Source organism: Aegilops tauschii, chromosome 4 (genome assembly GCF_002575655.3).
Source record: "Aegilops tauschii subsp. strangulata cultivar AL8/78 chromosome 4, Aet v6.0, whole genome shotgun sequence".
NCBI lineage: Eukaryota > Viridiplantae > Streptophyta > Magnoliopsida > Poales > Poaceae > Aegilops > Aegilops tauschii.
In genome coordinates, this window is record NC_053038.3 from 465,172,389 (window position 1) to 465,185,446 (window position 13,058).

General features: G+C 50.3%; 1 protein-coding gene across 2 annotated transcripts; it reads left to right on the forward strand.

Moving 5' to 3' along the window:
* The first annotated feature begins 1,761 nt into the window (after window positions 1-1,761).
* On the forward strand, window positions 1,762-4,359 carry LOC109780464 (uncharacterized). Of its 2 annotated transcripts, XR_002237073.4 has the most exons (3): window positions 1,792-3,073; window positions 3,810-4,086; window positions 4,158-4,359. XR_002237073.4 is itself a non-coding variant. In XM_020339076.4 (2 exons), exons 1-2 carry the CDS (start codon window positions 1,912-1,914, stop codon window positions 3,836-3,838), a joined length of 1,191 nt encoding a protein of 396 aa, XP_020194665.1. In that variant the 5' UTR covers window positions 1,762-1,911; the 3' UTR covers window positions 3,839-4,224. The 2 variants fall into 2 exon arrangements, 1 of the variants encoding a protein (XP_020194665.1); XM_020339076.4 differs by having other exon boundaries at window positions 1,762-3,073; window positions 3,810-4,224.
* Window positions 4,360-13,058: the final 8,699 nt, after the last annotated feature.

The following is a 13,058-nucleotide window of genomic DNA, read 5'->3' on the forward strand; positions in this document are numbered from 1 at the left end:
TGCTATACGTACGATAAATTCGTGTCGAACACTCCATACGATTAGAGACAGCCATAGATGATTCAGTTTGTGGGCCCTAGTATTTAGAGATGATCCCAGTCTGATCGTACTGTTGTCCGACGAGAAGGCATCGTACGCAGAGTAGTTTCGCTTGTACTCCGCGTCCAGATTTACAATCCCGAGCTTTATAATAAAAGAAGAAATCGGTCAGCCTAGATTTATCAAATATTGGGAAAAGTACAAGTTCCTCTTGTACTTTTTGTACTGTTTTGGAACACAATTTGACATTTACTTATTTCTGATATTTTGTTGTTGTGATGTTGCCAAATTAGGTCTGATTTTCTATTGTGATTCTCAAGTCTTATATTTGTCCATGCCCATGTCATACAATCAGTTCCGAAACTATCTGAGTCCTCAAGGCCAAACTGCTTGAATTCTATATGAGGAAGCTCAAAAGTAATAAGGCATCACGCAAGTTAGCAAAATTGCAGGTACGACTTACATTGGACATGGCTTTACTTTTCATTTTATTTTATATATAACTCATTATTACCTCCGTGCAATATTCCCAAAACTTTTATATTGTAGTTGCATTTTGGTTCATCGTGCCTCAGACTGGCATGTTATTTTATGTTTAGTAGGATGGTTTGACATGGTAATTAAGAAATGTTTTAATGGTATTGCCTTGTGCCCTTGTTACCGTTCTAAAAAAGAAAGTGATGCATTAATTTACATTTTCTGAAATTTCTCAAGGTTGTTTTTTTAATTGAATAATAGTTGTACCTTTTTAGGTGAAACTGCTGGTTCCAACTTCCAACTTGATATGCCTTCCTTTCGATTTGGTTTACTATACTCAGCGCATAAGCATCAGAGTTTAACTCAAAGTACGGGTCTGCTAGAGACGGAGCTTGTCGTAGAGTAGAGGGAAGGTATACTTGATCACCTCTACTATCTCACCTGTGATAGAAGTAATTGGGTTCGTTATTCTTTCTACAAGGGTATACATGTGAAACGCCGTGATCAGAAATAAAATGGGTAATAGGAACCAAGTAGAATGTACATTCTGTAGCTAGGTGAGGAACTAACACAAGGGATAGTTTACATTCAGTAGCTAGGTGAGGAATTAGCACAAGGCATAACAAATCTATCAGGTGTACAAGTTCGGAAATGTAAAGATGAGGGCAGTGATTAATCACAAGCTTGTTGTTGCTCTGTTGTACATATGAACCACTAGATAGAGGGAAACAAAGAGCTGTCAGCCCATACTTTCAGACTAAAATCCATTAGGAGTAAATTTCACTGGTCCGGCCATACTTCAGACTGGAAGTACATTTAGGGTCTTAGCTAACCAGGAGCACAAGTGAGCACAACGATGAATTCACTTATTCTGAGAATTTTTTCATGCTTGGTGAAAATGAAAGAGGGAAAACACATGAAGCATTTATTTTAATGGCTTGGTTAGTAAAATATCCTCATGAAAACACATATACACATGAGCGCTATCCATAAAAGAATAAATGACAAACATTGTAAGTGTTAGCTTATCATCTCAGTGAAGCTATATCAAGTGAAGTTAAACCAGGACATCAAAGCTAGAGTGAAGTGGCGGACCAGTGAAGGAAGATCAATGTTTGTCTGGTTATTGGTGGGATGAGAAATAAGATGTGTGTCAAGAAAACATAGAACCAGTGAAGAGAAGGGTGAAGCGGGACAGATACAACAATAAAACATTGTTGTGTTGTTCCGTAGCAATGCACAGGCAGTCAGCTAGTTGACTCAAAAAAGAAAAACAATCCTCCACAGTCCACACCACGGTCGTTCGGCGGCGCTGCTCCACTCCACTCCCCCCAAAATCCTCCACCCAAACCCCAATCCGGCGACGCGACGGCGGCGGCCCAATCCCCGCTCACGATGAGCCCCCCACCGCCGCAGCGCGGCCGCCACTCGCCGCCGGCGCTGGACGACGACGCCATGAGCGAGATCTTCCTGCGCATCCCGCCGGACGACCCCAAGAGCCTCGTCCGCGCCGCCGCCGTCTGCGCGACCTGGCGCCGCATCCTCTCCGACGCCGCCTTCGCCCGCGGCTACCGCGCCTTCCACGGGGCGCCGCCCATGCTGGGCTTCCTCCACAACGAGAGCCACGAGAGGTCGTGGGGCAGGGGGCGGCGCAGGCGCCACGAGGAGTACCTGGTCTCCAACTTCGTCTCCACCGCGTCCTTCCGCCCGCCGGCGTGCCACGAGCGCCGCCACTGGCCCGCCATCGACTCCCGCCACGGCCTCGTCCTCTTCCACACGCCCAAGAGGTGCGAGGACTTTGTCATCTGCGACCTCGTCACCTACGACCGGTGGAGGATCAAGGCCGACCCCGCCTGCCGTCGCATCATCTGGAATGGCCGGTTTGATGAGGACTGGGGCGACTACGAGGATGAGGACGACGACGTCACCTGGAACGCCGCGGTGCTCTGTGCCAAGGACGGCTGCGAGCACCTCTACTGCCACGGCGGGCCTTTCCTCGTGGCCCTCGTGGGCTCCGACAGGGGACGGCAGATAACATTTGCCACCGTCTACTCATCGGCGACTCGTAAGTGGAGCGGCATGATCTCCGTCAAGGAATGGAATGTCGTCGAGATGACCGGGCACAATGCAGTTGTGGGAAACAAGGCCTATTTCCCCTGTGAGCAGAGCGACAGTGTCGTGGAGTATGACATGGGTGAGCAAAAACTGTCGGTGATAGGTGCGCCGTTCGGCAGACTGGTGGGAGCGGAGGGCGGCCTGCTCCTGTTCGCAACTGTGCTGAAGCCTAGGCTCCACCTCCACATATGGTCAATGGAGGTCCGTCCTGATAGAACTACGGCTTTGGCGCGACGCAGGATCATTGAGCTCGCACCAAAGCTCTCTGGTTATGCCTTCTTGGACGTGTCGGTGGTTGGCTTTGCAGAAGGTGTTGGTGTCATCTTCCTGAGCACAAAGGCTGGGTTGTACACAGTTGAGCTCAGTTCGAGCCGAATCAAGAACATGGACAGAGAGCGAAGCCTCGGAAAAATCATGCCATACATGTGCTTCTACACTAGAGGTACAACAAACTACCCTTGTATTGTTTTGTAAATATGCACATGAAGTCATGAAGACGAAACACGCCATTGACTCCCGTGATGAGTATGTTGAGGTTTTCTTTTCGCTTTTCTGCGTAGCTAGATAGACATTTGTATGTATGGTTCCCAGTAGCTAGATAGACATTTTTATGCACATTTCCCACTAGTTGTGTCTTGTGTGGAATCAGCCTTGTGCGGATCAACATATCTGCTCCATGGTGATTGCATAGTTGGTACTGTATGTTTCACTCGCTGCTCTAGTAGATATATTGCTCTAATCAGGCCTAATGGATAGGTTAATCTAGTTGGAGCTTTGTTGATTAGGCCCTAGCATTGCCAATAGCAATCTGTAAAGTACACCCTCTGTTCCTAAATATAAGACGTTTTGGCAGTTTACTAATTTAAACTGCCAAAACGTCTTATTTTAGGAACAGTGTAGTTAAGTAACCAGAGCTTTGCTGTGGTCTCGGACACCCAGACCTCCTTGTGGTCTTTTGGGTAGGATAACCTAGTCTCAAACACTTACCAAGGGAAAGTTCTGTTGCTATGTGTCTCCAATATTGCAGTAGTTCCAGATTGAATGGTTGTGATGTGGATACCTCCTGTTATTGCTTGGTTGATTTGGACAGCTACAATTGAAATTATTTCGAGGGGCAAAGTATGCTCCTCTTCTACTCATAAGATCATCTTATTAAGCCTCGTCTTCTTATGGTGCAGAATGGGGGCGGTTGCCGACCTCTGACTGAACTTCTCGCACGGTTGTTGGCGCTGCAGCAATGTAATCAAATGACGTCAAGATGATCAGTCCGTTTACTTTTGCTGCCTGGGAAGAATTTGAAGTGAACTTCGGTGTCTTCTGTTGCTGGTTGTGTTGGACAGTTTGGTTAGAATGGATGCACTTTTGGCCTATGTGTGCTTGTGCCAAAACTTGAGTTTGTTCGTCCGAGCTACGTTGTGTCTGTAGCCCCAGCAGGGATTGCTTCACCTAATGAATGTAAGGAAGCGGTATTAGTGCAATTGCATGAAGAACATGATCGGTTAACTTATGAGTGTAGATTTATGTAGGTACCTAAATTTTCAGAAGACGAAGATATCTATGTGGTGATAAGCTGGGCTGAGTCGATCTTTGGAAGGGCATTCTATATTTCTGTGTTGTGCAGTGCTCGAAGACAAGCCCATGTCGTTTGCGGGGGTGGTTTCATAAATTGTATCAAGACCGAGATGCTAGAATGACTAGTTGTTCTGTAAAATTAGCCATTAAACTTGAGTATTGGTGCAGCTACTGCACAACCTCTTTTGATGACATTTTGACGTCGCACAATAGGGGCAATGTTGAGGATATAAACCTTAGAGTCACCCGCCCGGAGGGGCCGGGTAACTCATAATGGTCATCGCGTGAAGCCTGGCGCCAAGCTTGAAGACGGCGGGCCAAAGATGGGCTTAAGACCCGGAGATGGCTTAAGGCCCGTAGTTACAACCGCCATTATGGTAGAACTTGCAGTGTAAGGCAAGAATAGTTGAGAGTCCGAGCCGGACACTCTTATGAGCCGGCCGGGACTCTGAGAGCTGCTGGGCGTCAACCTCTCTATATAAAGGGACGACCAGGCGGCGGTTTAGGGACAAGGAAGATCTCATCGAGAGCCAGGCATAGCAATCAAGCTTCCTGGTCATCGAAACCATAAGCAATACCACCTCAACTGGACGTAGGCTTTTACCTTCACCGTAAGGGGCCGAATCAGTATAACCCCCGTGTTCCTTGTCCCGTTTAACCCCTTTAAGCTTCCTAGCTGCGATGGCTCCACGACTAAGTCCTAGCTCGAAGACATCTGCCGTGACAATTCTACGACAGTTGGCGCCCATCGTGGGGCCAGCGCACGGTGGATTTGAGTTCTTGAAGGGCAGCTTCGAAGGGCTCAAGGGATACGCTGTGGGCCGGATGACCAAGAGTCGTCGCGGCAAGCTCTACATCGACGATGCAAACTGGGGCCCCGACGCCGGCTCAATTGAGTACGGGTACCGGGTCCCCTTCGGCGGAATTCATGTCTTCATTGGCAAGATTGGTGAGCCGGCCCCTGAGCCGGATTTCTGCGCCGATCTCATCGAGACGGCTCAGCGCGCGCGACCCGCCCGGGCCCTACCTGCCTTGAAGCATGTTTTTGTGGGATGTGTCCATGGAGGGCTCTCTGATGGATCTGAATCTGGTGAGGAGACGGCCGCCGGCTCTGACGGCGAGTCGTCCACAGATGAGTCAAACTCGTTGTATCAGATTCAAGATGGCAGGCTCAGGGGTTGTTCCGATGGTGACAGTATTCCGGACCCTTTTGAGCCGCCGAGCCGGGTTGGAATCTTCATGGCCGGTGCACAGCCTGTTCAGAACCCGGCCGCGGGGTCAGGAAACCCGGTACCCTCGCCGGCTCAGGTGCTTATGGATCTCACGGACAAGATGACGGCCCTGTTGACCGCCATGGTTGACCCGGCGGATCAAGCTCAGCATGACGCGGAGGTGGCGCAGTTAAAGTTAGATCTAGTGAAAGCCAAGGAGGATCTGGCGGCGGAAGGGATCAGGATGGCGGCGGAGAGGGCGGCTCTCGACGCCCAGACTCAGTTGATTCAGGCGCAGTCCTTCCGGCTCACGATGGATCAGAACGCGTCCAATGAGGTCATGAGAAGGAGGCATCAAAAGGCCCAATCTCGACTCCCTCGGGTCTACGATCCTCGAAACCTCTTCAACACGCCAGGTGCAGGGTCTAGTAACCCGCCGGAGATCATAGTGCCCGGGGCTGGAACACCTATTCAGCCACAGGTGATGGGGGCTCCCCGGGTGAACCCCGCCCCGCCTCAGTATGTGCCAATACCACCGGGTCATTATGCTAACCCGCTGGAAAACATGGTCGCCGTGGCAGCACGGCTGGCGGCTCTTCCAATTGACGGCGATTCTCCAACGGCTGTTGAAACCCGCCGGGTCAGAGAACTCCTTCAGACAGCGCTGGCGCAGCAAGAGGCATACTCTTACAGCCGGGACAGGATCCACTCAACCCCTCGTCCAGGCCGGAGCCCGAGTTATAGCAGACACATGGTCTCAGCGACCGGCTCAAGTAATGTCCGACGCCATGACTTGCCCCCTGGCCATGGCCCGGCTCATAACGGGGCCTTTCACGCAACAGACCAAGACAGAGCGCGGCAAGAGGCGGAGCAGGTGCCTCAGTTGACGGCTTACCAGACACCCCCGGCTTATCTGACGACTTCCGTCGACGTGGGTATCTCTACGAGGACTGGAGGTGTCCCTTGTTTAGTGCCAGCTCTCCGCAATGAGCGTCTACCCAAGGATTTCAAAGGGCCTAGGAAGGTGCCTAATTACACGGCTGATTTACAACCCGGAGCTTGGATCGAGAGTTACGAGATGGCCATGGAATTGCTGGAGGTCAGTGAAGCGGCGATGGCCAAGTACTTCACCATGATGTTAGATGGGACTGCCCGCACTTGGTTGAAAGGGCTACCACCGAATTCCATCGGGTCTTGGGCTGAGCTGAAAGCCCGTTTCATCCAAAACTTCAAGGATACATGTAGGCAGTCCATGTCAATTGTGGATTTGACTAACTGTAAACAGCAGGAGGGTGAGTCTACGACACATTGGGTTCGCCGGGTCAAAGAGATCATACATTCATCTAATAAGATGGATGCCGGCTCTGCAGTCTTAATGTTGGAGCAGAATTGTCGTTTCCTGCCCCTGAAGATGAAACTCGGGCGGCTTAAGCGCGACTGCAATGATATGGGTACGCTAATGGCGGCTCTCGTCAAGTACGCCGACTCTGATAGTACCAAGGACCCCGCTTCAGATGATGAAAGGACAGGGAAGGGAAAGAAGAACGGCAATGGCAAGGGTCCTCAGCATAACCCGGGGAACCAAGGAGGTGGCAAGCGTAAGGCCGACGGCAGCCTAGAGTTCGTGGCCAACGCCAGCTCACAGGGTAATAACCAGCGACGCAAGGGGAGGCCACCTCCCTGAGCCGGCGGGTCAGGCCCGACGCTGGAGCAGTTGTTGAATGAGCCTTGTCCAAGGCATGGCTCTAGGGAGGAGCCAACTACTCATCTATGGAAGGATTGCGCAATCATGAAGGCCTTTAAGAATTCCAATGCCTTTAATGGCAACAATGGCCCGGGCGGCGGCTCAGGCGCTGGCGGTTTTCATGGCCCGGGTGGCGGCTCAAATCCTAATCCTCAGAACGGTCAAGGGGGCTTTAATCAGCAGTCTGGCCAGGGTCATCAACAGCAGCAGGGGGTTATCAGACCAATCCAAAGCAGCTTAACGGTGGACAGTATCACGTATTTACCACCAGTCTGTGTAAGCGAGATCAGAAGCTTCATAAGAGGGCTGTGAATGCTGTTGAGCCGGCGGTTCCACGCTATTTAAGATGGTCTGAGCAGCCTATTGTGTGGAGTAGGGAGGATCACCCTCCCCGGGTTGATAATCCGGGTCACTTGGCCCTGGTGGTGGCCCCTCAGGTGGGAGGATATAAGTTCACTAAGGTGCTCATGGATGGAGGCAGCAGCATCAACATCCTCTATTATGAGACTTTTCGTCGTATGGGGTTGATTGATAAGAACCTCAGCCAGTCCAATACTATTTTCCATGGTGTGGTGCCTGGTAAGTCGGCTTACCCAGTTGGTAAGATCGAGTTGGAAGTGGCCTTTGGGGACGAGTACAACTACAGGGTGGAAAAATTGACCTTTGAAGTGGTCAAGATAAGAAGTCCGTATCATGCCATATTTGGGCGGCCGTCTTACGCCAAGTTCATGGCACAGCCGTGTTACGTGTATTTGCAGCTTAAGATGCCGGGTCATAATGGGACCATCACGGTTCATGGCAGCCGGAAGGTGGCTTTGGAGTGTGAGGAAGGCGATGCGGCGTATGCAGAATCCGTTTGTGCAACAGAAGAGTTGAAATTTTACAAGGACAATGTCGACCCAACAGATATGACCTCTCTGAAAAAGCCGACTACGGAGCATGAGCCGGCAATGAAATTTAAGTCGGCTGATGAGACTAAACTTGTTGATTTTGTTCCAGGTGACTCATCTCAGCAGTTTAGCATCAGTGCCAATTTGGATCCGAAATAGGAAAGCGCGCTCATCGAGTTCATCCATGAGAACAGGGACATCTTTGCATGGAAGCCTTCTGACATGCCAGGTGTACCTAGAGAACTCGCTGAGCACACTCTCAATGTTGATCCGAAATTTAAGCCGGTCAGGCAATTCCTTCGGCGGTTTAATGAAGAGAGGCGGAAAGCCATCGGTGAAGAGGTGGCCCGGCTCTTGGCGGCCGGGTTTATTGTTGAAGTCTTTCACCCAGAGTGGTTAGCTAACCCGGTGCTCGTGCTCAAGAAGAATGGCACCTGGCGGATGTGTGTGGACTACACGGACTTAAACAAAGCATGTCCGGCTGATCCTTTTGCCCTTCCCCGTATTGATCAAATCATTGATGCTACGGCGGGTTGCGAGCGCTTAAGTTTCTTGGATGCTTATTCTGGATACCATCAGATTAAAATGGCAGTTAAGGACCAGGAGAAGACGGCGTTCATCACTCCCTTTGGAGCCTTCTGTTATGTGTCTATGCCTTTTGGACTCAAGAGTGCTTAGGCGACTTATCAGCGTTGCGTGCAGAACTGTCTTCATAACCAGATTGGGCGCAATGTTCATGCCTATGTGGATGATATTGTGGTTAAGTCCAGGGAGAAGGAAACCTTGATAGATGATCTGAGGGAAACCTTTGATAATCTCTGGGTCTACAAAATGATGCTTAACCCGGCCAGGTGTGTTTTTGGTGTTCCTGCAGGCAAGCTCTTGGGTTTCTTGGTTTCCAACAGAGGCATTGAAGCTAACCCGGAGAAGATCAAGGCAATCACCTCTCTGGCTAAGCCGGCGTGTATAAACGACGTCCAGCGCCTGGCGGGTCGCATTGCTGCTTTAAGCCGGTTTATAAGCCGTTTGGGTGAGAAGGCCATGCCATTGTACCAGTTGATGAAGAAAACTGATGACTTTGTCTGGAATGATGCTGCTAATACTGCTTTTGAGGATTTGAAGAGACAGCTGGCTGAGCCCCCAGTCCTCGCTGCTCCGGTTGACAAGGAGCCCTTATTACTGTATGTAGCTGCTAACACACGAGCCGTCAGTGTGGCTGTGGTGGTGGAGCGCAAGGAAGAGGGTAAAGAGTATCCGGTTCAGCGGCCGGTTTACTACGTCAGCGAAGTGCTCATCGAGTCCAAACAGCGATATCCACATTGGCAGAAGCTTGTTTATGGTGTGTTCATGGCAAGCCGGAAGCTTAAGCATTATTTCCAAGGTCACCCTATCACTGTGGTCAGTTCCGCTCCCCTTGGAGATATCAGCCAAAACAGATAAGCCACAGGAAGAGTGGCTAAGTGGGCTATAGAGCTCGGGCCTCATGGTCTGAAATACGTACCATGCACTGCTGTTAAATCTCAAGCCTTGGTGGATTTCATCAACGATTGGACGGAGCTACAAGTGCCCGAAGAAAAGCCGGATAACACATATTGGACTATTCACTTCGACGGGTCCAGGCAATTGGAGGGCTCGGGGGCTGGAGTTGTATTATCTTCCCCTAAAGGTAACAAGTTTCATTATGTGCTACGATTGATGTTTCCTTGCACTAACAATGCGGCTGAGTACGAGGCCTTGCTCCATGGTCTTCGGATGGCTAAGGAGATGAGCTTGAGCCGGGTAAGGTGCTTCGGCGACTCAGACTTAGTGGCTCAACAAGTATCAGGCAAGTGGGATTCCAAGGACCCTCTCATGGCGGCTTATCGCCGTGAAGTTGATGCCATTGCTGGACACTTTCAGGGTTACCAAGTAGAGCACATCGATCGCAGGAAGAACGAGGCGGCTGATGCATTAAGCCGGCTGGGCTCTCAGCGAAAGCCGGTGCCGCCTAATACTTTCCTGGACATCTTGCATAACCCTTCTGTTAAGGTACCTACAGAGGAAGATTTGGCTGTCCCTGACCCGGAGGCAAAGTTGGTGGCGGCTCTCCACATCACCCCGGACTGGACGGTACCTTACTTGGCTTACATGACCCGGGGAGAGTTGCCTGAGGATGAAACTTTGGCCAGACAAATAACCCGGCAGTCTAAGTCAATGGTTGTTATCGATGGTGAGCTGCATCGCCGTAGTGTTATGGGAGCGTTCCAGCGTTGTGTCTCCCCTGAGGAAGGTCAAGAAATCTTGCGTGAGATTCACGAAGGGGATTGCGGCCATCATGCCGGCTCAAAATCCCTTGTGGCCAAAGCTTTCCATCATGGCTTTTATTGGCTGACGGCTCATGCTGATGCGGAGGACTTGGTCAGTAAATGTGACGGTTGCAAGAGGTTCTCACGACGGGCTCATGTGCCGGCTCAAGAGCTGCGGATGATACCAATCACTTGGCCATTTACGGTCTGGGGGCTCGATATGGTTGGGCCATTTAAAAGGTCCAAGGACAAGAAGACCCACCTCTTGGTGGCAGTTGACAAATTCACAAAGTGGGTTGAAGCAGAGCCAGTTAGCAAGTGTGACGCAGCCACGACGGTTCAGTTCATAAAAAGGGTGATCTTTCACTTTGGTTTTCCACACAGCATTATAACTGACAATGGTACCAATCTGTCCAAGGGCGCCATGGAGGAGTTCTGTCAACGAGAGCATATTCGACTTGATGTTTCATCAATGGCTCACCCTCAATCCAATGGTCAAGCTGAGAGAGCTAATCAGGAGATTCTGAAAGGCATCAAGCCCCGGCTTTTGGTCCCTTTGCAACGGACGCCGGGTTGTTGGGTGGAGGAGTTACCCTCCGTGTTATGGAGCATCAATACTACTCCTAACAGGTCTACGGGTTACACGCTTTTCTTCATGGTTTATGGAGCGGAAGCAGTCCTCCCCAGTGACATCCGTCATGACTCGCCTCGAGTGGCGGCTTATGTTGAGGCGGATAATGAACAGGCGCGCCAAGATGCTCTTGACTTGTTGGACGAACAGCGTGATGTGGCAGCAGCTCGCTCAGCGATTTACCAACAACACCTGCGCCGTTATCACAGTCGCCGGGTTAAGTCCCGGGTCTTCCAGGAAGGTGATCTGGTGCTCCGGCTCATCCAAGATCAAACAGATGCGCACAAACTATCCCCGCCTTGGGAAGGACCCTTTGTGGTCAGCAAGAACTTGCACAACGGGTCATATTACCTCATTGACATTCGGGAGCACAAAGATTCACGCAAGTCGGAGGAGGAGACCCGTCGGCCGTGGAACATAGCTCAGCTTCGGCCTTATTACACTTGAGCCACCGGCTCTCATAATGTACATATTTCTATAAGCCATGTATATATTATGATAAGCAATAAAGCAGGACCTCTGTCCTTTTTTCTCCTCCAAAGGTAAATGTGTTGTTTCCATTACAAGATCACATGGTAACTTGAAGGAGGATCCGGCTTATGATCGTATTCGAATCTAGCCGTACGCAATATAATCACTTGGGGGCTTCCTGTTCAAACATAGGTCGTATTCGAACCAAAGAGAACATAGCTGTCGATACCCATTTGATTGGCAAAGTGCCGAGCTCATTAGGGAGTTTTCTTTGATCATATTTGAATCATAGCTCAACCCCCTTTGGGAACCGACGTGGATCGTATTCGAATCAGCGTCGTTAAACAACTCTTAAGATCATTTGGGGGCTTCCTGTTCAAACATGGGTCGTATTCGAACCAAAGAGAACATAGCTGTCGGTACCCTCTTGATCGGCATCGCCAAACCCACTGGGGGCTATATGATCGCATTCGAATCTTAGCTTAACCCCTTTGGGACGGGTCTCTGGTCGTATTCGAACCGGAAGCCCCTAAGTTTTGATTTTCTGATTTTCAACAAGTTCTTCTGGTTGTATCAACAGTGTACACGGCGGTTCTTATTCCGCCGGCTTAACTTTGATTCACAGTGCTAGTCGCACACAATCAGCATTATCAAGACTGGTAAACCGGAGTTGAGGTACCAACCTTATTATCCGGGTTATATAAACCGGAAGTGTACTTGAAGGCCTGTAAGTGTGTTATTACGGTTATATCAAGGACATAATTGAGGACCAGTCTTTCGTGACTTAGATTCATATTCCGGGTTATATGTATGAGACTATGATTCTCAGTGCGGTAAGCCGCCTAGAGACTTGTGATTTGTTTTTCTATGCAGGATAGTTAAAGACAGCTATTTGAGCTTAAGGAAAATGAATGATCAATTATGACCCGGAAGAATATAAGGAAGCAACTTCAATGGAATTAAGCATTCAACACGTGCACGATGGCACGACGAAGTTAAAATGTTGGTCCTATTCTATTACAAGACTCCCCGAGTCCAAAAGGGTGAAGCATTGTTTAATAAGCCGCCTAAAGAGTCAGGATGCTTGCCGGGTCGAAGCTTCCGGCTCATCCCTCTCCGCTCCTCCGGCTGTTCCCAAGACCTGGAAGGTTGACGATTTCCAGTCAATGCCGCTCAAAGCTTCAAATTGAGCTTCCTCGTCAATTAACCCGGCCGGGTCAATTTCCGGGGCAAAGGTGTGCTTACGAGTCGGCGGGACTAAGCTGATGGCTTCATAACGCGAAGTGGGGATCCTCTGATTCTCTGCATCGTAGCCCGGCTGGTACTTGGTCAGATCAGTGTCATTCCCAATCAGGGTGGCCACCGGGCGCACGATCTTCACACAGGCAGCAAAGTCCTTTTGGTCGAAGGGGGTGCCGTCTTCCTTCAAGCTGGGGTAACCAAGTGCAATGTCAGCCGGGTCTAGCTCTGGAAGGAAAGCCTTGGCCCGGCTCAGAGCAGCTATGGCTCCGGCTCTTGCAGAGGCCCGTCACAGCTCTTGGACACGCTGAGGAAGAACGGCAAGCCGGCGAAGTACTTCCGCCAGGTGAGTCGGAACCTCATTGGATAGGGCCACCACGGCCA

Bases quoted from the DNA above. Each gene is read 5' to 3' on its own strand.
- LOC109780464 (XM_020339076.4), top strand. From the start codon at position 1,912: ATGAGCCCCCCACCGCCGCAGCGCGGCCGCCACTCGCCGCCGGCGCTG. The intron at 3,074-3,809 runs GTACAACAAACT...CTTATGGTGCAG, and splicing joins CATGTGCTTCTACACTAGAG to AATGGGGGCGGTTGCCGACC.